This window comes from Drosophila willistoni, unplaced genomic scaffold, assembly GCF_018902025.1.
Source record: "Drosophila willistoni isolate 14030-0811.24 unplaced genomic scaffold, UCI_dwil_1.1 Seg169, whole genome shotgun sequence".
Lineage (NCBI taxonomy): Eukaryota > Metazoa > Arthropoda > Insecta > Diptera > Drosophilidae > Drosophila > Drosophila willistoni.
Window position 1 is genome coordinate 3,819,561 of NW_025814128.1, and position 25,078 is coordinate 3,844,638.

The window sequence follows — 25,078 nt, forward strand, 5'->3', positions numbered from 1 at the left end:
TACCGCCATTTGAAGTAATGAAAAATACATTAAAACCAGAGGGCCGGGGCTAACTTCGACCGCGTCAAAGTTTGTATACCCGATCTTTATCAAATTCGGCACAGTCATTAACAGATATATTGAACTAACAAATGTTTAATTTGAAAGCAATCGCGTTAAAAGTAACGAAGTTATTCAGAGAAGTCACTGTTTTCGAGCGATTATTCCCATGGGAGCTATATGATATAGTCACCCGATCTTGATCAAATTTGGTACAGTCATTTACATGTGTAATAAGCTCACTAATATTACATTTCACGACAATAGCTAAGAAAATAACGAAGATATTTGTCGTTTGTATGGGAGCCATATGATATAGTGGGGGCATCCCTGATGAAAGTAAAATGGAGGCAAATGTAGAATCCAGCCTCTCCATCTTCATTCGGCAACTACTAGCGGCATATTACCAAACAGGCCCTTGTTTCCGTGAATGTCCGGTATTGTGTTTTGGTCGAAGCCAACCTCGAAGGGAATATACCTATGTAGGAACCAATGATGAGGCACCGATCTTAAGAGAACCAGAAGTGGTCATCGTTTCTAAGGCCAGTTGGTAGTGCTAATTTCTCTCTTTAGTTTGGAACGACAGCGAGCACACGTTTCGGACCAGACCTGCATTCAATTTTACTTTCGTTATATTTTCGAGCCATAATATTAAATTGTAGCACTAACATCATTGCCAGAAAAAAAAAACCGTTTTTCCTTTTTTATTATACCCCCTTGCAGAGGGTATTATAAAATTGGTCAGATGTTTGTAACGCACAGAAAGAGACGTTTCCGACCCCATAAAGTATATATATTCTTGATCAGCATGAGAAGCTGAGTTGATATAGCCATGTCCGTCTGTCCGTCCGTCCGTCCGTCTGTGCGTTTGCGTTTTACTCAGCCGTCTTAAGAGCTATCGGGCTGAAATTTTTTTTCGGGATTTTTTATTACCCGGGAAAAATAAAGTATGAAAACCATCAGGATCGGACCACTATATCATATAGCTCAAGAAGAAACATTTTCATAAAAATCGGAGTATGCTATGAAATTTACATACGTGATTGTAAAATAATTGTAAATAGAGAGTAAAATTGTTTTGTTTGTATATTGATGAATTGAGTTGCAGAAAACAAAGACGGTACGAAATATTGTCAATGAAATGAATTATTTGATTAATCATTCAAGTGCATTTTGCGTCGAATTGAAAAAAATTCATCCCAATATTTCACCGCGTCGGTGCGAAGTCAGTTGTCTGGAGCTAATTATGAGCAGCTTTAATACGTGGAGATTATGAAAGTTGATTCCATACTGGATGGAAAGAGCCCAGATCGAGGAATTCTGTTTGGACATAGTTGAGTACTAACACAGTACATTGGGTGGCGCAAAAATACTTCTTACGTATATGTATGGCCAAGAAATGGCGCTGCACTCTTTGTAAATGTAAATTATTATACATATGTAATAAATTCGATAAATTAATGCATTTTTTCTTCACATATATGCACTTAAAATACAAATTTCTGTCTTGCATCATTTTTTAAAAGAGTATTTTGCGTTAATATTTTCTATATTAATAAAGTTTTAAAACATTTCAGGCGACAAAACAACTACTGCCGCTATCTATGATGAAAACCAAATACAAAACTGCGATTGGTATTAAAAAAAAAAGGTTAGCCAGTCCCAAATAAAGTAATTTCATTTACTAATTCCGTTTATAGCCATTTTCGCCAACTATTTTAATGATATTAAATTATTAACAGAATGCCAAAAGCAAAGTCTAATATTGGTCGACACACACGATAATCACGATTTGTTCGGATAGCAAGAGAACAAATAACACAGGATCACCGCCTGTAAAACAACGAAAACTCTAGACCTCGGCTGTTCATGCAGATCAAGAATATAAATACATTATGGAGTCGGGGGTCTTTCCTTCTGCATACATTTTGGCGACTTTAATATACGATTTCACCCTATGAGTGCGTGGTTTAAAATCTTGACGATAAAAACTATGATTTGTGGTGTTTGTCATTTCGCATTTTGCTAATAACAGCGGATCTATGGAGTGTGGTGTGTCAGAAAAAGAAAAAAACTGCAGACGACAAAGCGGAGGCTGTATAACATTGCAATAAAAAAGTTCAAAAGGTTTTGGCAAGATTATTTCTGAATATGAAGCCAATGCAGTTGGTGTATTTAAAGTCTGGCACAACTTTGTCAGAAGCATGGAAAAAAATTGCGAGCTCTTCATGTGGGACCGTTTGTGCAATCCTAATTCTGACACCAATTTATGGGACGTAAATATAATCCCACTTTCTTTCTCCAAATTCGCAGGCCTTTTTACTCAAGTTTCAATACAGTTTTATTGAACATAATTTATTAAACATTTGTCACTTAACTATTACATTAGTATGTACTTTTTCGAGCAGCTACGATGAACACGTTCGTCACGACTCACAGTGGGGCCTTGTGGCATTTAGCATTGCAATAATCATAGCGTCTGAACCAATAAAGCGATTTCAAAAATTTAAAAAGCATATGATAAAGAATACCTTAAGCTTAAAAATGAATGTTTGTCAAAAGTGCTGGGTGTTCGTGGTGCTGAAATATACAAGGTCAAAGTCAGAAAATATTTCAAAGCATGTTTTTCCTTTAAAAATGGATCGAAACCCGGTTTTTTTAATCACAAATGAAATTTTTCATTGTTTTAGACGACTATGTAACATTTTTTAATGTTTTAATTTGATTTTTTAACATAATTACAAAAAGAAAAAAAAAATTTTTTTTAATTTTTTTAGGTTAACTTTGGAAATTTTCTATTGAGGGCTGATTTTCTTCAACATAATTTTCAATATTTACATCAATATCTAATAAACTCAACATTTCGGGACTATAGTTGCTATTTTCCAAATCCTTTCGTGATCGCACGTGTCTCAGTGATGCAATAAGTGGGTCCGAAGAGGCTGCTAGCATGTTAAAAAGGTGTTCATTTTGTCTAACACGAGAAGTTTTTAATGTATTAGTGTATCTGAACCTTTTGTAGTCCTTGTTTTTACATTCCTGTGCTTCTTCGGATAGCTCTCCAAGTGGTAAACACTGATATTCTATTAAATCCTTTCCGTGAGTTAAAATCCTATGTACCGTTGGGGTAAGTTTTTTTTTGCAGATACAATTCACTCAAAAGATGAGCAGTCTTTGAAGTATATTCGGCAAATTTTTCACCATTTACCGTTTCCTTGCAATTTATAATATTCAAGATAACAGCCAACCTTTTAATGATCTCTTGACTAACACCTGTTATAAAAGATGTCACTTCATCATTTTAAAAAAATCTCCTTGAAGTATTTCCATCATTCGTATTTCCGTATCCGTACTTTGGGCAGTCAACTTTCAGTCCCAGCTTGCGAGAGAATTCAGCTTGTATAATCTCCTTCCTGCTCTGAATATCCTCACGAGATGTTTTATCCGTTTTTGTTTCTCCTGGCCGAGGAGAACGTTTCCTTGTAAACGTTAAACAATCTTCCACATCTTTATGCGGCCTTCCTCTTCCTCGGCTAGTTGATGGTTGATCATCTTCGTGCTCCGAATCTACGAATGTCGTATACTCCTCAAGCCAAACTTCATTTTTTTTACGAAATTTGCCAGATTTCTTCCGCTTGCGATCCATTTTCGCCTTAAGTTATTTTGTGTATATTTGATTTTCAACTTAAGCTCCGTACTAGCGTTTTCGAATGAAACGCTCATCTCCTTTAGCAATCCCATTTCAAAATCGTTTAAGTTTTCACACTCTTTGAAAACTTTCAAAATCCTTTCATTCTTTAACAACATTTTTGCACAATTAAATAAAACTGTCTTGAATTATATTGACAAATACTATTCAGTCCTGATTTAAGGTGTTTCCACTTATGAAGTTAAAAATAAACTGTCGCAAACGAGAGAAAAAGGTAGCTCTTTATGTTATATTTTTTTAATTAACTAGGTAGAACGAAAAATCGGTATTACCCTTTTTGTATTAATTAGGTAAACAACTTAATATTTACATCCAATTAGGTAAACGGAAAAAAAACGACCAACCCACAAATAGGACAAACTTTTCATCAACTTAAATAACATTTACCTGTCTTGTCATTTTTTCCAAAGCAGGTAATTAACAATTTATCATTGTAGAAAGGCATATATGTAAACAGGCAGTATTTGCAAAAAAACAGTACGCAATGTTATCATTTAAATACAAAGAAGCTACAGGCCAATACGCATGCGCTCTTCTTCCTCCTTTTACCTGCAGCGCGGTTGCCTTTTTTAGGCGAGGTTGCCTTAGTTTTATTTTCTTGCTAGTTTTATTCCATCAAAGTTCAACAAATGCCAATATTTAGTACATTTTTTAAACGCTTCTAATTCAATAACTATTTAAGTAATTATTAAAATTTATGAAACATGCTATTAATGCTATTCCAAGATCGATTGTTGAAATCGCCCAATATTCAGTTTTAAAGTTGAGTTTTTTTTTTTTTTTTTTTTTAAATTAGCATTTTTTCCTTTTCACTAAAAATGTCTCAACTTTGGGCGCCTCTAGCACCCATGAATCTCAACCGATTTCAAAAATTTTTCGGATTCATAATCTCTGAAGTATTTCCTATCGATTGCATATATCATTTTTGCCAAACGCGATCATGAAAAAACGTATTTTTGCAACGCTATCCGAGCAGAGGCCCAACTGTGCGACTTGACGCCAAAAAACTCTCTCTATCATAATTCAATTGTTTGTCATCGATATCATTAATAGCTTTTGATTTATACACCTCTTAACTAGTTCAATACAATCGACCGCTTCTCGTCTTTCGATCCATTCCAACATTCATTTACCACAAGGTCCATTTAAAAAGTCCAGCTTTACTAAAAATTGGTACGACTGAAAATGAAACATGGTGACAGCGCTGCAAAGTACGCTAATTCCTTTGGAAATCTAACTGGCATATAAGCTGAGAGCGAAATTAATTTAGGCGAGTTAAAAGTAATTATGGTTGTATCCAGTTTACTTAATTCTTGGGACAATTTTGTAATCGCGATTGAGACACTGGATGAGTTACCGCCATTTGAAGTAATGAAAAATACATTAAAACCAGAGGGCCGGGGCTAACTTCGACCGCGTCAAAGTTTGTATACCCGATCTTTATCAAATTCGGCACAGTCATTAACAGATATATTGAACTAACAAATGTTTAATTTGAAAGCAATCGCGTTAAAAGTAACGAAGTTATTCAGAGAAGTCACTGTTTTCGAGCGATTATTCCCATGGGAGCTATATGATATAGTCACCCGATCTTGATCAAATTTGGTACAGTCATTTACATGTGTAATAAGCTCACTAATATTACATTTCACGACAATAGCTAAGAAAATAACGAAGATATTTGTCGTTTGTATGGGAGCCATATGATATAGTGGGGGCATCCCTGATGAAAGTAAAATGGAGGCAAATGTAGAATCCAGCCTCTCCATCTTCATTCGGCAACTACTAGCGGCATATTACCAAACAGGCCCTTGTTTCCGTGAATGTCCGGTATTGTGTTTTGGTCGAAGCCAACCTCGAAGGGAATATACCTATGTAGGAACCAATGATGAGGCACCGATCTTAAGAGAACCAGAAGTGGTCATCGTTTCTAAGGCCAGTTGGTAGTGCTAATTTCTCTCTTTAGTTTGGAACGACAGCGAGCACACGTTTCGGACCAGACCTGCATTCAATTTTACTTTCGTTATATTTTCGAGCCATAATATTAAATTGTAGCACTAACATCATTGCCAGAAAAAAAAAACCGTTTTTCCTTTTTTATTATACCCCCTTGCAGAGGGTATTATAAAATTGGTCAGATGTTTGTAACGCACAGAAAGAGACGTTTCCGACCCCATAAAGTATATATATTCTTGATCAGCATGAGAAGCTGAGTTGATATAGCCATGTCCGTCTGTCCGTCCGTCCGTCCGTCTGTGCGTTTGCGTTTTACTCAGCCGTCTTAAGAGCTATCGGGCTGAAATTTTTTTTCGGGATTTTTTATTACCCGGGAAAAATAAAGTATGAAAACCATCAGGATCGGACCACTATATCATATAGCTCAAGAAGAAACATTTTCATAAAAATCGGAGTATGCTATGAAATTTACATACGTGATTGTAAAATAATTGTAAATAGAGAGTAAAATTGTTTTGTTTGTATATTGATGAATTGAGTTGCAGAAAACAAAGACGGTACGAAATATTGTCAATGAAATGAATTATTTGATTAATCATTCAAGTGCATTTTGCGTCGAATTGAAATAAATTCATCCCAATATTTCACCGCGTCGGTGCGAAGTCAGTTGTCTGGAGCTAATTATGAGCAGCTTTAATACGTGGAGATTATGAAAGTTGATTCCATACTGGATGGAAAGAGCCCAGATCGAGGAATTCTGTTTGGACATAGTTGAGTACTAACACAGTACATTGGGTGGCGCAAAAATACTTCTTACGTATATGTATGGCCAAGAAATGGCGCTGCACTCTTTGTAAATGTAAATTATTATACATATGTAATAAATTCGATAAATTAATGCATTTTTTCTTTACATATATGCACTTAAAATACAAATTTCTGTCTTGCATCATTTTTTAAAAGAGTATTTTGCGTTAATATTTTCTATATTAATAAAGTTTTAAAACATTTCAGGCGACAAAACAACTACTGCCGCTATCTATGATGAAAACCAAATACAAAACTGCGATTGGTATTAAAAAAAAAAGGTTAGCCAGTCCCAAATAAAGTAATTTCATTTACTAATTCCGTTTATAGCCATTTTCGCCAACTATTTTAATGATATTAAATTATTAACAGAATGCCAAAAGCAAAGTCTAATATTGGTCGACACACACGATAATCACGATTTGTTCGGATAGCAAGAGAACAAATAACACAGGATCACCGCCTGTAAAACAACGAAAACTCTAGACCTCGGCTGTTCATGCAGATCAAGAATATAAATACATTATGGAGTCGGGGGTCTTTCCTTCTGCATACATTTTGGCGACTTTAATATACGATTTCACCCTATGAGTGCGTGGTTTAAAATCTTGACGATAAAAACTATGATTTGTGGTGTTTGTCATTTCGCATTTTGCTAATAACAGCGGATCTATGGAGTGTGGTGTGTCAGAAAAAGAAAAAAACTGCAGACGACAAAGCGGAGGCTGTATAACATTGCAATAAAAAAGTTCAAAAGGTTTTGGCAAGATTATTTCTGAATATGAAGCCAATGCAGTTGGTGTATTTAAAGTCTGGCACAACTTTGTCAGAAGCATGGAAAAAAATTGCGAGCTCTTCATGTGGGACCGTTTGTGCAATCCTAATTCTGACACCAATTTATGGGACGTAAATATAATCCCACTTTCTTTCTCCAAATTCGCAGGCCTTTTTACTCAAGTTTCAATACAGTTTTATTGAACATAATTTATTAAACATTTGTCACTTAACTATTACATTAGTATGTACTTTTTCGAGCAGCTACGATGAACACGTTCGTCACGACTCACAGTGGGGCCTTGTGGCATTTAGCATTGCAATAATCATAGCGTCTGAACCAATAAAGCGATTTCAAAAATTTAAAAAGCATATGATAAAGAATACCTTAAGCTTAAAAATGAATGTTTGTCAAAAGTGCTGGGTGTTCGTGGTGCTGAAATATACAAAATCAAAGTCAGAAAATATTTCAAAGCATGTTTTTCCTTTAAAAATGGATCGAAACCCGGTTTTTTTTAATCACAAATGAAATTTTTCATTGTTTTAGACGACTATGTAACATTTTTTAATGTTTTAATTTGATTTTTTAACATAATTACAAAAAGAAAAAAAAAAATTTTTTTAATTTTTTTAGGTTAACTTTGAAAATTTGCTATTGATGGCTGATTTTCTTCAACATAATTTTCAATATTTACATCAATATCTAATAAACTCAACATTTCGGGACTATAGTTGATATTTTCCAAATCCTTTCGTGATCGCACGTGTCTCAGTGATGCAATAAGTGGGTCCGAAGAGGCTGCTAGCATGTTAAAAAGGTGTTCATTTTGTCTAACACGAGAAGTTTTTAATGTATTAGTGTATCTGAACCTTTTGTAGTCCTTGTTTTTACATTCCTGTGCTTCTTCGGATAGCTCTCCAAGTGGTAAACACTGATATTCTATTAAATCCTTTCCGTGAGTTAAAATCCTATGTACCGTTGGGGTAAGTTTTTTTTTGCAGATACAATTCACTCAAAAGATGAGCAGTCTTTGAAGTATATTCGGCAAATTTTTCACCATTTACCGTTTCCTTGCAATTTATAATATTCAAGATAACAGCCAACCTTTTAATGATCTCTTGACTAACACCTGTTATAAAAGATGTCACTTCATCATTTTAAAAAAATCTCCTTGAAGTATTTCCATCATTCGTATTTCCGTATCCGTACTTTGGGCAGTCAACTTTCAGTCCCAGCTTGCGAGAGAATTCAGCTTGTATAATCTCCTTCCTGCTCTGAATATCCTCACGAGATGTTTTATCCGTTTTTGTTTCTCCTGGCCGAGGAGAACGTTTCCTTGTAAACGTTAAACAATCTTCCACATCTTTATGCGGCCTTCCTCTTCCTCGGCTAGTTGATGGTTGATCATCTTCGTGCTCCGAATCTACGAATGTCGTATACTCCTCAAGCCAAACTTCATTTTTTTTACGAAATTTGCCAGATTTCTTCCGCTTGCGATCCATTTTCGCCTTAAGTTATTTTGTGTATATTTGATTTTCAACTTAAGCTCCGTACTAGCGTTTTCGAATGAAACGCTCATCTCCTTTAGCAATCCCATTTCAAAATCGTTTAAGTTTTCACACTCTTTGAAAACTTTCAAAATCCTTTTATTCTTTAACAACATTTTTGCACAATTAAATAAAACTGTCTTGAATTATATTGACAAATACTATTCAGTCCTGATTTAAGGTGTTTCCACTTATGAAGTTAAAAATAAACTGTCGCAAACGAGAGAAATAAGTAGCTCTTTATGTTATATTTTTTTAATTAACTAGGTAGAACGAAAAATCGGTATTACCCTTTTTGTATTAATTAGGTAAACAACTTAATATTTACATCCAATTAGGTAAACGGAAAAAAAACGACCAACCCACAAATAGGACAAACTTCTCATCAACTTAAATAACATTTACCTGTCTTGTCATTTTTTCCAAAGCAGGTAATTAACAATTTATCATTGTAGAAAGGCATATATGTAAACAGGCAGTATTTGCAAAAAAACAGTACGCAATGTTATCATTTAAATACAAAGAAGCTACAGGCCAATACGCATGCGCTCTTCTTCCTCCTTTTACCTGCAGCGCGGTTGCCTTTTTTAGGCGAGGTTGCCTTAGTTTTATGGCTTACGCATCGCTGTCGCAGGTCTCCGCATATTGGGACTATATACATCTGATAGGTAAATATTTCACCTACCTAGTGTATATAGTCCGGTATTGATACTCGTTGAGTCTTGCTAGTTTTATTCCATCAAAGTTCAACAAATGCCAATATTTAGTACATTTTTTAAACGCTTCTAATTCAATAACTATTTAAGTAATTATTAAAATTTATGAAACATGCTATTAATGCTATTCCAAGATCGATTGTTGAAATCGCCCAATATTCAGTTTTAAAGTTGAGTTTTTTTTTTTTTTTTTTTTTTTTAAATTAGCATTTTTTCCTTTTCACTAAAAATGTCTCAACTTTGGGCGCCTCTAGCACCCATGAATCTCAACCGATTTCAAAAATTTTTCGGATTCATAATCTCTGAAGTATTTCCTATCGATTGCATATATCATTTTTGCCAAACGCGATCATGAAAAAACGTATTTTTGCAACGCTATCCGAGCAGAGGCCCAACTGTGCGACTTGACGCCAAAAAACTCTCTCTATCATAATTCAATTGTTTGTCATCGATATCATTAATAGCTTTTGATTTATACACCTCTTAACTAGTTCAATACAATCGACCGCTTCTCGTCTTTCGATCCATTCCAACATTCATTTACCACAAGGTCCATTTAAAAAGTCCAGCTTTACTAAAAATTGGTACGACTGAAAATGAAACATGGTGACAGCGCTGCAAAGTACGCTAATTCCTTTGGAAATCTAACTGGCATATAAGCTGAGAGCGAAATTAATTTAGGCGAGTTAAAAGTAATTATGGTTGTATCCAGTTTACTTAATTCTTGGGACAATTTTGTAATCGCGATTGAGACACTGGATGAGTTACCGCCATTTGAAGTAATGAAAAATACATTAAAACCAGAGGGCCGGGGCTAACTTCGACCGCGTCAAAGTTTGTATACCCGATCTTTATCAAATTCGGCACAGTCATTAACAGATATATTGAACTAACAAATGTTTAATTTGAAAGCAATCGGGTTAAAAGTAACGAAGTTATTCAGAGAAGTCACTGTTTTCGAGCGATTAATCCCATGGGAGCTATATGATATAGTCACCCGATCTTGATCAAATTTGGTACAGTCATTTACATGTGTAATAAGCTCACTAATATTACATTTCACGACAATAGCTAAGAAAATAACGAAGATATTTGTCGTTTGTATGGGAGCCATATGATATAGTGGGGGCATCCCTGATGAAAGTAAAATGGAGGCAAATGTAGAATCCAGCCTCTCCATCTTCATTCGGCAACTACTAGCGGCATATTACCAAACAGGCCTACCAAGAAAAACAGTCGGAAAACCCTAGAATGGTGGAAACCCAACTTTGCAAACCGAACGCAAGCAACTCCAACGGTAAAATTGTCTGGATTTTTCGCCATTGCAAGGCATATCCAAAAGGAACTCCTGGAGGACATTCTGTTCACAGTTGGAGAAAACCTCGGAAACAGCCCTACTTCGGAGGCTAATGTCCATCCAACCCGCTGTAATCTGGTTGCCGAAAGCCCTGAAGCACTGCTGCGTGCCTTTCTTTAAGGCTGCACGGACTGCACAGAACACATCAGCCCTCGACTAGTCCCGACCAGGACTCGGTCCCAGTTCGTGTTACTGTTGTTTCCGTGAATGTCCGGTATTGTGTTTTGGTCGAAGCCAACCTCGAAGGGAATATACCTATGTAGGAACCAATGATGAGGCACCGATCTTAAGAGAACCAGAAGTGGTCATCGTTTCTAAGGCCAGTTGGTAGTGCTAATTTCTCTCTTTAGTTTGGAACGACAGCGAGCACACGTTTCGGACCAGACCTGCATTCAATTTTACTTTCGTTATATTTTCGAGCCATAATATTAAATTGTAGCACTAACATCATTGCCAGAAAAAAAAACCGTTTTTCCTTTTTTATTATACCCCCTTGCAGAGGGTATTATAAAATTGGTCAGATGTTTGTAACGCACAGAAAGAGACGTTTCCGACCCCATAAAGTATATATATTCTTGATCAGCATGAGAAGCTGAGTTGATATAGCCATGTCCGTCTGTCCGTCCGTCCGTCCGTCTGTGCGTTTGCGTTTTACTCAGCCGTCTTAAGAGCTATCGGGCTGAAATTTTTTTTCGGGATTTTTTATTACCCGGGAAAAATAAAGTATGAAAACCATCAGGATCGGACCACTATATCATATACCTCAAGAAGAAACATTTTCATAAAAATCGGAGTATGCTATGAAATTTACATACGTGATTGTAAAATAATTGTAAATAGAGAGTAAAATTGTTTTGTTTGTATATTGATGAATTGAGTTGCAGAAAACAAAGACGGTACGAAATATTGTCAATGAAATGAATTATTTGATTAATCATTCAAGTGCATTTTGCGTCGAATTGAAATAAATTCATCCCAATATTTCACCGCGTCGGTGCGAAGTCAGTTGTCTGGAGCTAATTATGAGCAGCTTTAATACGTGGAGATTATGAAAGTTGATTCCATACTGGATGGAAAGAGCCCAGATCGAGGAATTCTGTTTGGACATAGTTGAGTACTAACACAGTACATTGGGTGGCGCAAAAATACTTCTTACGTATATGTATGGCCAAGAAATGGCGCTGCACTCTTTGTAAATGTAAATTATTATACATATGTAATAAATTCGATAAATTAATGCATTTTTTCTTCACATATATGCACTTAAAATACAAATTTCTGTCTTGCATCATTTTTTAAAAGAGTATTTTGCGTTAATATTTTCTATATTAATAAAGTTTTAAAACATTTCAGGCGACAAAACAACTACTGCCGCTATCTATGATGAAAACCAAATACAAAACTGCGATTGGTATTAAAAAAAAAAGGTTAGCCAGTCCCAAATAAAGTAATTTCATTTACTAATTCCGTTTATAGCCATTTTCGCCAACTATTTTAATGATATTAAATTATTAACAGAATGCCAAAAGCAAAGTCTAATATTGGTCGACACACACGATAATCACGATTTGTTCGGATAGCAAGAGAACAAATAACACAGGATCACCGCCTGTAAAACAACGAAAACTCTAGACCTCGGCTGTTCATGCAGATCAAGAATATAAATACATTATGGAGTCGGGGGTCTTTCCTTCTGCATACATTTTGGCGACTTTAATATACGATTTCACCCTATGAGTGCGTGGTTTAAAATCTTGACGATAAAAACTATGATTTGTGGTGTTTGTCATTTCGCATTTTGCTAATAACAGCGGATCTATGGAGTGTGGTGTGTCAGAAAAAGAAAAAAACTGCAGACGACAAAGCGGAGGCTGTATAACATTGCAATAAAAAAGTTCAAAAGGTTTTGGCAAGATTATTTCTGAATATGAAGCCAATGCAGTTGGTGTATTTAAAGTCTGGCACAACTTTGTCAGAAGCATGGAAAAAAATTGCGAGCTCTTCATGTGGGACCGTTTGTGCAATCCTAATTCTGACACCAATTTATGGGACGTAAATATAATCCCACTTTCTTTCTCCAAATTCGCAGGCCTTTTTACTCAAGTTTCAATACAGTTTTATTGAACATAATTTATTAAACATTTGTCACTTAACTATTACATTAGTATGTACTTTTTCGAGCAGCTACGAGGAACACGTTCGTCACGACTTGACGCCAAAAAACTCTCTCTCTCATAATTCAATTGTTTGTCATCGATATCATTAATAGCTTTTGATTTATACACCTCTTAACTAGTTCAATACAATCGACCGCTTCTCGTCTTTCGATCCATTCCAACATTCATTTACCACAAGGTCCATTTAAAAAGTCCAGCTTTACTAAAAATTGGTACGACTGAAAATGAAACATGGTGACAGCGCTGCAAAGTACGCTAATTCATTCGTAAATCTAACTGGCATATAAGATGAGAGTGAAATTATGGTTGTATCCAGTTTGCTTAATTCTTGGGACAATTTTGTAATCGCGAATGAGACACGGGATGAGTTACCGCCATTTGAAGTAATGAAAAAGACATTAAAACCAGAGGGCCGGCGCTAACTTTGACCGCGTCAAAGTTTGTATACCCTTGCAACTTTTTTGGTATATATCCATTAAAGTTGAAAAACGTTTTTTTCTAAAAATGTTAATGTTTGCGAAAGAACGGCCTAAAATCTTAGCATAGGAAAAAACTAAGATATTGATCAAAGTCACTGTTTTCACCGATCGTTCTATGGGAGCTATGTGATATAGTCACGCGATTTTGATTTAATTTGGCACAGTCATTAACAGATAGATTAAACTAACAAATTTGAAAGCAATAACGTCAAAAGCAACGATGTTATTGACAAAAGTCACTGTTTTCGACCGATCGTTCCTATGGGAGCTATATGATATAGTCACCCGATGTTGATTATTTTGGCACAGCCGGTAATATCTGTAATAAACTTACCAATATTAAATTTCACGACAATAGCTCAGAAAACAACAAAGTTATTGAGAAAAGTCACTGTATGAAATAGTGGTCCGATCCGGCAGAATCCGAGATATACATACCCTGCAGTATACATAACCCTACATGAAAAGTTTCAACTCTGTAACTCTAACGGTCTAGGGGGAGTCTGCGTTGATCCAGACGGATGGACGGACATGGCTATATGAACTCGTCTCGTCATGCTGATCAAGAATATATATACTTTATGTGGTCGGAAATGCTTCCTTTTATGCGTTGCACACTTGTGACCAAAATTAATATACCCTTTTTGCAAGGATATAAAAATGAAAAAACACGATAGTGGTCTCTTAAAGTATTTCCTTGAACTGGAAATTAAAAGAGCTGGTAAACGAGGTACTGCTTCGATGTCTCAATCGAATTATATGTTACAAATAATCTTACAAAACCATTAATCCGCACATTGCGTATGAGACAGCGGCGAGACTTATATTGCGTTATTTATCTAGAACAGCAGCAACATACTTAATCACTTATTGCAAGAGTCCACTAGCTCGTCAAAGCAGTAAAACAAATCGCAAATCGTATTCTTCATACGAGAAAAAGTAAAGTAAGGAAAGTTTATAAATTGTTTCAACTCAAAATAATTCAAAGCAAAATGTTTTGGAAAGCAAAAACATAATGGATTTATAAAATGCCTTGGTCTTAAATATTGTTTGTCTTGTTAAACATATAAAGCTTAAGAAGAAGTGTTGAATATCGATATAGTCTTCGCTAAATATGTAAGCTTCACATGTATAAAGTAATTGGTCACTTTGAAACTTATTTGATTTAAATATACCAACAAAGGCCAATTAGGGAGATCGAATTTCAATTGGCTTTTAATTGCATCCTAGTCCAAAAAAAAACAGTCAATTTTAAAAAATTTATACATATGTATGTGTATTTTTGCCGAGTCCAAATTTTCCGCCTTTTTACTACGTTTATTTTAAAATGAAGAAAGTAAGACATCTCGCCGATTTTGGTCTCCCATGCACCAAGTGAAAAATAATATTTTTAAAATATTTTAAGTTTCCAAGGCCAAATTTTTTTACATGTCATCATAACCTGCCTTTCTCAATTTTATACACACGAAAAATTCGTTTGTACGTACATTATTATGTGTTTCTAGTCTGATTTTGATAAAATTTGGTAACTAATTTTATTTTGATAATCAAAATTGTGGAAAGCGATCAGCTATTCTTTTATTTTTGGAGGCTGAAGTGACGTCTACTTATTATAATAATAATTATAATATGGACGAATATTAAGCCAGTAATCAAACCAAATTTGGTTTCTTTAGTTTTGTTTGTTTTCAGTTATATTTAATTTGATATGGCGATTGCCCCTCGCAATTTTTATACCCTTGCAGAGGGTATTATAAAATTGGAGGGTATTATATAATTTAGTTTGTAACACACAGAAGGAGACGTTTCCGACCCCATAAAGTATATATATTCTTGATCAGCATGAGAAGCTGAGTTGATATAGCCATGTCCGTCTTTCCGTCTGTCCGTCCGTCCGTCCGTCTGTGCGAATGCGTTTTACTCAGCCGTCTTACGAGCTATCGGTCTGATATTTTTCGGGGTTTTTCATTAACCGGGAAAAATAAAGTATGAAAACCACCAGGATCGGACCACTATATCATATAGCTCTAGAAGAACTAGAAGAAACATTTTCATAAAAATTGGAGTATGCTATGAAATTTACATATGTGATAATATTGGATATAAAGCCCCAGATCCCAAAACTTGAATTTGATCGGATATATATAACACAAGTTACAGTCAATAAAATAATCGGCTCTGCTCCCAGCTCTGCCGGCAGCGCTGCTTGCTGTCTACTATGTCTTTCGTCATCAACAGAGTACATGCATACACACACAGACGCAACGCTACATAATCTGTATATGTATGCGTGCGTTGCTTTGTTTTGTGAATGAGGGAAGAAGAAAGAACAAATCGTAAAATAGAGAGTAAAATTGTTTTGTTTGTATATTTATGAATTGAGTTGCAGAAAACAAACATGTAAAATTATTATTACCAAGAACTGCAAGGGTATATAAACGTCGGCATAGCCGATGTTAGATTCTTTGATTTTCTAACTATCAAAATCAAGTTCGATACACTAGTAAATTCATGCCGACATATTCAATTTTATTTAAGTCGGTTTTTGAAAGATTCTAATTACATATACGTATGAACGGTTTTTGAATAGGTGGTCGATACGTCCGGAGTTGGCCGTAGGCTTGGGGCGGCGCTACAATACTCGTGTATAAGACTGAGCGAGAAAGCATAAGTTTGCTGAGAAGCATGTAAATAGAATTCAATAAACATATGTATTTATGTATGTACGTTCGGTATTTGCAATTAAAAATATTTGTTCCACTTGGTATTTCGAATTTGGCGAGACGCCATACTTACATCATTATAAATCGTATACGTTCTAGGTATTATAGACTTATAAAATCGAAAGGTGCGTATTGGTGGTGGATTAGAAAAATTTATTTACAAAATCTGTAAACGATTAATACAAAAATGTATTTCAATGTTTATTTCCACAGAAGGGTATTTTACTATGGGTGTAAAAACGATTAACAAATACATATGTATGTATGTACATATATAAACGAACATATGTATGTACATACATATATGTATATACAGATATTTCGCCCCGGTTAGAGGGATGGTGTAAGTGTTTGTAACTACCGCTTATGCTTGACTTCCTTCCCTACCCTTCTTGCATTTATATACATATATGAATGTTGTGGAATTTTTCAAATCGCAACTTACCTTCCGCTCCGTTAATCATGCCGTTAATGTTTCCACTCGGCGCGCTACCCTCAGCATTGCCGCTACTGGTGTTCGGGGATACACCAATCCCACCGCCAAAATCGCCAGTCCCTTGCCGAATTTGATTTGAGAAATGGGTTTCTTTAGCACGCACCACTTCGTTCAGTCCCTTATTGTGGCCGGATTGCTGTTTCCGACGCGGCTTAGCTGTTGTGTGCACGTGGGGCGTTGGAATTGTTGTCGACTTGGGTGGTAGTCGTAATTCTGAAATAAATTACATTAATAATTAGACGTTAAATATAAACTTGAATGAGAAAACTAGAGAATCAAAACTATTAAATAATAATAGTTGCTTATCAGGCTTTATTTTGCATGTAATAAGAAAAATTAATTTGAAAAATTATTAAACTTTTTTGTTATTTTCGACCAAACATTTTTGTGGGAGTTATACGATACTTGTCTACTATACACATTAAAAAAACGCGTACAACTACTCATACCTAAAATAAGCTCCAAGAAGCATAGAGGATTTCTCAGCAATCAATAAAAAATCATGAGAACGTAGAGAGCACAAAAAGTACCAATTATTTTTCAATTGTTACACAAATTGTACACATTCACTACTCATAGAAAGAGTCTGTGATAGGAAATATTATTGGAGAAATTTCCGAAAAATTGAGCAAAGTTCATTTATTATTTATAAGTCCTTGGTAAGGAAACCAAGGGAGTTAAAGCTGAAATCAAGAAAATTATGCCGTTTGAGAAAAATCTCAAGTCCGGTTTTTCAGATATTCGAAAAGGTAGTAACTTTAAATTTTAGGGTATTTTTCTAACCGCGAAAAAAAATATCTAAAATGTTTCTTAAGCATTAAGGAGAAAAATATATATATATATATACTACTTCAAAATCAAAAACGTGGAGGCATTATGAACTAAGAACGAACAAATTAAAACTTCTTGTAACATTTTTGGAGTACACAGTGTTCGATATTTTTAGTCAAAAATATATATTTTTTTTTACGGTCCACAATATATGTGGAAGTATTTGAAAATTTGCCTAAGAACTAGCTATCCGCGAATATCTCGAAACCGATGCTTAAGGATAGTAAACGTATTTTACTATCAAGTTCATCGGTTTCAGGTTATTGTATATAACTGTCAACTCGAAAGATCACTTTTTGTGTAAGCTGGTGTTATTATTGTGATCGACCTAAATTCATCGTAATCCAACTGCTCACTATCGTGGTTGGTATTAAGAACGGCGGTTTTAAATGTTTTAGCGACAGAGAACATTAAAAACTAAGTTATTATAAAACCAAATGGCCGGGGCTAACTTTGACAGCGTCAAGGTTTGTATACCATTGCTAGTTTCTTGTTACTCTTTCCTTAGCTGTAGCAATGCGAAGACTATCTACATAGAGATTAGGAAGTTTGGATTTCAGTCCTTTAACGTTCTGGTAACCCAGGTTAAAGGACGAAGCTAGTTTTTTGACACACCAGCAGATGCTGATGTGGCAGGAATAGTATTAGTTGTTGTTGTAGGCAAGCGAATCGGTTGCCGATTTTTCTTTTTTACAGTATATTCCTTAACTATTATATGTTTAGGCCAAAAATCTTCTCGACATATAGTGTCGAAGATATTGGCAGAAACACTAATTTTAAAGGACGAAATGTCCCGAGAATAAGAAAATTTAAACTTTTCCACCGCAATATTCGAGACGCTAACTTTCTTCCGAATATAGGCTATTACATCATCAGATGTGACAACAGGGTCTAGCCTAGAAACAAATATATGTTTCTTTGGTGGTATGCCAACGAGAGGCCGCGGTCCCGAAGCGTCAGCCGCAGCAGTAACGTTGGACAACTCACCCACTGCAGCAGTCAACTTGTTTACGGGGCCCTAATTTGAGAACTATCGGCAATTTCCATTGAAATGGGTAATTGCCCGGACACATCGGACACTACAATAGGCAACGTTTTTAAGAGATCATTCCGAGGTGATACCGGTAATTCTTTACTAATAGCATTCACATCCGGGCTCTTAAACGATATCAATTGCTCTACATTAGGAGTGGACTGTGCATGAGACCGGTCGGGGAAGATAACGCTGGCGGATCTACAGATACAGAAACACCCCAAGGACTGGTCCTTTAACGTTTCGGAGACTCATTCATAAGCGATAAACTTCTGAACTGAGTCTCCACCGCCTTAAACTCCGCTTGGAGTTTATTAAAACCTGCCCTTAAAGTGTCAAAACTATCTCTAGTCCGCCTCATGAAAGAGCGCATCTCATTCTCGACCTCCCGGAAAGCATCACATCCATATTTTAAGCCACCACCTTTAGCAATAGACTCCTTGATTCTGCCTGTGTAACCTGCACACTTAACGTGAACCGCATTGTCACACAACCAACAAAGAATATAATCATGGGAGTCAACCGCATTAGTGGCAACTATGCAATTATTTTTTGAGCAGACAACCATTTTATCAAAAGTTTAATTTAATTACAAAAGGAAATACAAAAAAATAAAAAATAAAAATTCTAAAGGTAAAAAATCTGTGTATAAGAATATACTGACCAGTTCTGACACAAGGGTTAATGTGCAGAGTAAGCCTTCACAACTAAAGAATAAAAAGAAATTAAAACACAAAAACAAAAACACGTATCACAGAGTCGCGGGTAGGCAAAAGACGAGAGCGCAAATCAATCAAGAATAGGAAAGAGCGGGAGAGCGCGTCAAATTGAACACATGCAACAACAATTTGTACGCAAGAGCGCGAGAGTTAGTTAAAACGGTAAAGACACAAAAGCAAAAGAGATAAACAAAACAACAACACCGCTAATGCAAGTATTGTTGTAAGTTTTGATTTTATTTAAATTTAAACAAAAACGACACCAAGAATTCGCGAAATGAAAATAAAATTCGGATGTTGTAATTGTTATTAATTAAACCGATAATTTAAGAGTTATGTAAAAGTATTTAATCGCGAGAAAAACAAAAGTTGATAAGCGCAAAAAAAACACGTCCGTCCTCTGCAACGAGTGAAAGTTGGATTTTACAAGATTATTGTATTCACAAGATTATTTTGTGAATCTTTCCATACGTACATCCGTCAAAGTGCAAAATTTTTCATATAAGAAGTCTAACGTTTGCGAAAGAACGGCCTACAATCCTACCACAGGAAATAACGGAGTTATTGGTCTGTTTACCGTTTACCACCGATTGTTCTTTGGATAATAGTTTAATTTTAAAGCAATCTCGTCAAAAGTAACGAAGTTATTCATAAAAGTCACTGTTTCTGACCGATAGTTCCTATGGAAGCTATATGATAAAATCACCCGATCTTAATTAAATTTAGCACAGTTACTATTTGCTATCTTTCATTGGGTAATATATATTTTTATGACAACTGCTTAAAAAGTAACGAAGTTATTGACAAAACTCACTGCAGTGACAAAGAGAGGGCATCCGTATTTGCCACACATCTTAAAATGGTTTTCCAGCCAAATACAACATCAAACTCATTTGTTCTTCCCCCTTCGAGCACATTAACAGATAGTGCGTACTCGGAACTCCAATCGGATAAGATCACTGCAGTTATTAAAAACCACTGAAAGCCGAAAATAGACCCTGGCCATGACGTAAGTACACCGAAAATGATCCTAGAACTCCCTATCATTGCCGTACAATACGTCTGCAAGAGTGTGGAAAGGTCCACTATCATCATGATTCCTAAAGTGGGAAAGGACAAAACCCAGCCATCATCCTATAGGCCAATTAGTTTGCTGCCATGTCTTTCGAAGCTTTTTGAGAAGGTCCTGCAGATCCGACTAAACTCATTTCTGGCATCGGAAAACACAATCCCTTCACACCAGTTCGGCTTCCGCGAAAAACATGGGATAATTGAACAAGTCAATCGCATAACATCCGAAACACGAACAGCATTAAAACTAAAAAAATACTGTGCGGCTGTCTTTCTCGATGTTTCCCGGGCTTTCAATACAGTTTAACTGGAGGGTCTGATGTTCAAAATACAGCAAAAACTCCCACAATACACCCACCAACTCATGGAATCTTACCTTTACAATAGAACTCTCGTGACTTTGAAATCAAAGCTGATGTACCGCAAGGCAGTGTACTGGGCCCATTGCTCTACCTGCTGTACACAGCAGACTTACCAACGAGTTAAGGACTTACATCGTCCACTTTTGCCGATGACACGGCAATCCTCTGCAGATCCAAATGCCGAATACAAGCGTCTGCAAAATTAGAGGAACACCTCAAGGTGGTAGAGGAATGACTAGCAACCTGGCGTATTCGGGTCAGCGAGTAGAAATGCAAACATGTTACATTTACGGTTAACAGAAGAAACTGTCCAGCTCTGAAAGCGAGTAGCTTACATTGGATCATCAATGCTCGTTCCCCTGTACGTCTGAAGTATAAAGTCCTCCTATACAACTCCGTACTGAAACCCATCTGGATTTACGGTGCCGTACTATGGGGTAATGCAAGTACCAGCAATGTCGATATCATACAAAGGGCGCAGTCGAAGATTTTAAGTTCAATCAAGGGGGCTCCGTGGCACATACGGAACGACAACATTCAAAATGATCTAAATATACCTAGCGTAAAATCTGAAATACGTAATCAACAGCTAAATTATTCTGAAAAACTGGATGAACATTCAAATGCTCTTGCCAATTGCCTTACGCGAACTAATAATAGAACTCGTCTTAAAAGAAATGACAGACCAACCCAATAACAAGTGATTAGGGCCGCCTGCAATATCCCCAGGATTTAGCTTAAGTACTAGACTAAGAAAGCTTGTGCACAAGCTTGTTAGGCTCTAATTTAAGAGTAGATTCAACAAATATATTAAATGTTAAAAAAAAGTCCCTATATGATAAAGTCGCCTTATCTTGATCAAATTTGTACGACTCTCCTTTGCTATCATCAAACATCTCTGACATGTTCACTGCTTCAACGCACACAGACTTACTAGTGCCTGGACTCTGTGGCTATAATTTTGGCAGGTAATGTTAACACCTATTCAGTATTTTATCTCTGCAATACTGATGATGGAATGTCCCATGCTGGAGCAATTTGTTTTGATTAGGTATCCATCCATTACTCTCTTATTTCTTCCTCGATCACCTACCTTGCTTGTCTAAGGCTTCCAACTGCCTTAATCTTGCAACTCTAACTGCTTCCCTAACAAATTTTCAGACTTCCGCCCGTCCGTCCGTCCGTGTGAACACCTAGATCTCGGAGACTATAGGAGCTGCGGTCAACAAATTTGGTACATAGACTAGTTGCAAATTTTTTCCACGCAGGAACTTAGTCAAAAGTGTTTTAGAAAAACAATTTAATTTTAGGTATCAATTTAGAAAAATATGTCCCCCGCTATTTGGACAAACTGAAAAATAACCTCAAAATGGAAATATTCGACTTCAATAGTGATTTGATATTATTATTCAATACGCGTATTTTCTGAAAAAAATGGTCCAGGTTCGCTTTGATTAACGCTGGCACAGTATTTTTTATACACGGGGTTTTGCATATGACACTAAATACGCTAAGAGCTTTAAAGGTCTAATCGTATTATGTTTGAGAAAGATGTGCCTGTGACGTCACGGGATAATCCTATGCGCTAATCTCCTATATGACAATTCAACCTTTTTTTCTAATCTGTTCTCGCTAAGCAAAATTTCAAACGCCACATAATTGTGATCGCAATAAATTCGATCTGCACACTACATCACAGTTCATGCAGTGCGATAAATATCAAAGTTTCCTGAACTGAAAAGAGGCAGAGACTTGAAGACTTGAGACGATATCTTCAACTGTTAGCGGTATAAACTTACTTTAAGAATTATAAGTCACTGATATACTTTCTTTAGGTTTTGTTCTAGCTATTTGCAAAATATCTATCTGTTTTAATAGTTACCGATTTTAATTTTCGTATTAATTCATGGATCAAGACACATCCTTATATGTTGTTACATATTCATGGTTTAGCTGACGCTTCAGAAAAGGCGTATGCAAAGGTGGTATATGCTAAAATTGGTCAGTCAGATACCCTAATAGAAAGTAAGAGCAAAGTCAATCCTATCAAAAATATGAAAACTATTCCTAAATTGGAATAATGTGCAGCACACATGCTATCGCAATTGATATAAAAATTCCAGCAATCTATTGCTCTTCCAGCTGAAATGTATGATTGGAGTGACTCTACTATCACACTGTGCTGGATAAAAAATAGTGCTAGTAAGGAAAAATTCGTAAGCGTCGCATAGAGGATATACCAAAAATCAAAGAAATAACATGGAATTGTGGTGGAATGTATGAATAAGCTGGTCAGAATAACGGTAATTTATTGGCATTAAAAAAAGAGATAAAGTGTACCCATCATATTTAAACGTCAATGAGCTTAAGAATTGTTGAGGATCGACTGGATTGCGTTAAAGTAAAAGTTTATCTTTATTTAGTGTCCATACACTTTCAATGCCGGAAAAGGAAGAATAAGCATATTCAGAGTTAGAGTATCTTATATCGATAACTTACAAGCTTAGTACAATCGACATAACCAGGGGTAACAAATAATACAGGGGTGCAAACAGAAACATATGGTATTTTCAACACCCTTCCCCAACAACATGCAGGAATGTGTATTTTCAAGCGCGTATTTCTGTCGCTCCGCAGAAAAAAGGATATAACCGACGTATAATCACTGGAAAATAGAGGGAAAGAATTGGAAAGTTTCGCCAAGAGACTGGCCACTCATCTGGATTGCGAACGGCAATAAGGCGTGACAATTTTATCATTTTCCTTATCGTCGACTTCTTGGCGTTTATTTCTTTGCCGATTGTAATTAATCAGTTAGTAACTAGTGTTGACAACCCCTTGCAATACCGAAAGTGGAACCTCACTCAAGAAGCTAAAAAAACCGTCGCAGTCATTTAACACCCTGATGACCGAACTGGGCAAAATTCTAGACGAGATAATAGATGGCTCTGTTAACAAAAAGGCTCTTCCGACGCGCAGCACAACTCAATGTATGAATGAGGCACACCTTAAGATGAAATCCATTCGGCTACAGGTACTGGAGCAGATGCATTAGCATCCTGTGAAGGTTGGACTATGCCTTGCATGCGCAACACGCAATACTGCCGGCAAAACCACCAATGAAGATGCGGAAAGGAGGGAAACCAGGATGGAGAACCCGTTAAAAAGAAGAGGCCGGACGTCATCATGGTGAAGTGCAAAGACCCAGCCAACTACGCGATGGTACTAAAGTCAGTCCACACAGACGCCGGAATCCACCAGTTCAAGGAGAACGCATGTGCCGTTTGACGCACAGCAAGGCGTTCAGCGATAAGGCCATGATCGAAATAAAAGTTCTCGCAGAATTCCACATTGCAGACGATCTTCTGTGCGCCGTCCTGGAACTTATTGACGAAGATCTGCCGGCAGAATGCTGTCCAAGGATGCGCAAAGCGTACAGTGGTACACAAACTGCAACAATGATGGTGAACCCGAAACTGGCGAACAAGATGCTGAAGGTGGGCAAAATACGAGTAGGCATGTTTATAAGCCGAGTTCGCTTGAAGACTGAGCCGAGATGGTGCAGAAGCAAGAACGACGCATCCAAGCTATGCTTCAACTGCGGTAGCAGGGAACATCTTTCAAAGCAATGTAACCAGACAGCAGCATGCATACTGTGCACAAGGTACAAGCGGGGCAACAACATGCTGCAACGGGAGTTCCCGACGAGGTGGAAGCTCTAAAGATTGGTCCTGCTTCCGAAAGAAAATGAAAAAGATGACCCATCAGCTTACAGACCTATATGCTAGATGCTAGATGTGATTGGAAAACTTTTTGAGCGCATCATTTGCAACAGACTGGAGGATGAACTGAAGCAAACGTAGCACTATCAACGCCATCAGTTCGGTGGCGGAGATAGCCGTTAAATGCATCAAAGGGCAACGCTGGAAAGGCGGCAGCAAAAAACACTGTCTTATATTAACGTTGGATGTTCGGAATGCGCTTAGTTTGGCCAGTCTAATAATACAGTCTCATATCGCGTCCCTAGAGCGACTAAACATATCTGAATACATCACAAACCTGATATACAGCTATTTCCGGGATCGGGTAATACACTACAACACGGCAGTGGGCCCACAGAAACACACCATTACAGGCGGAGTACCGCAAGGATCATGTCCTGCAAATGGATATGCTGACGGACACTCGTATAGTGGGCTTTGCGGACTACATTGCCATACTCAGTAAAGCCAGAGATATCCAACAAGCGGAAGAAAACACCAATACAGCGATGTTCAGGAT

The 25,078-nt window shown here is 36.6% G+C and overlaps 1 protein-coding gene across 1 annotated transcript in view; it reads right to left on the reverse strand.

Moving 5' to 3' along the window:
* The window catches only part of LOC6652750, a 51,261-nt gene extending 29,437 nt beyond the window's left edge, over positions 1–21,824 (reverse strand). The window contains exons 1-2 of the mRNA XM_047012589.1: positions 21,806–21,824; positions 16,731–16,994 (exon numbers count right to left, since the gene is read on the reverse strand). Coding sequence (XP_046868545.1) covers positions 16,731–16,994; positions 21,806–21,824 — 283 coding nt within the window. The remainder of the gene's footprint in view (positions 1–16,730; positions 16,995–21,805) is intronic.
* Between the last annotated feature and the right edge of the window lie 3,254 nt (positions 21,825–25,078).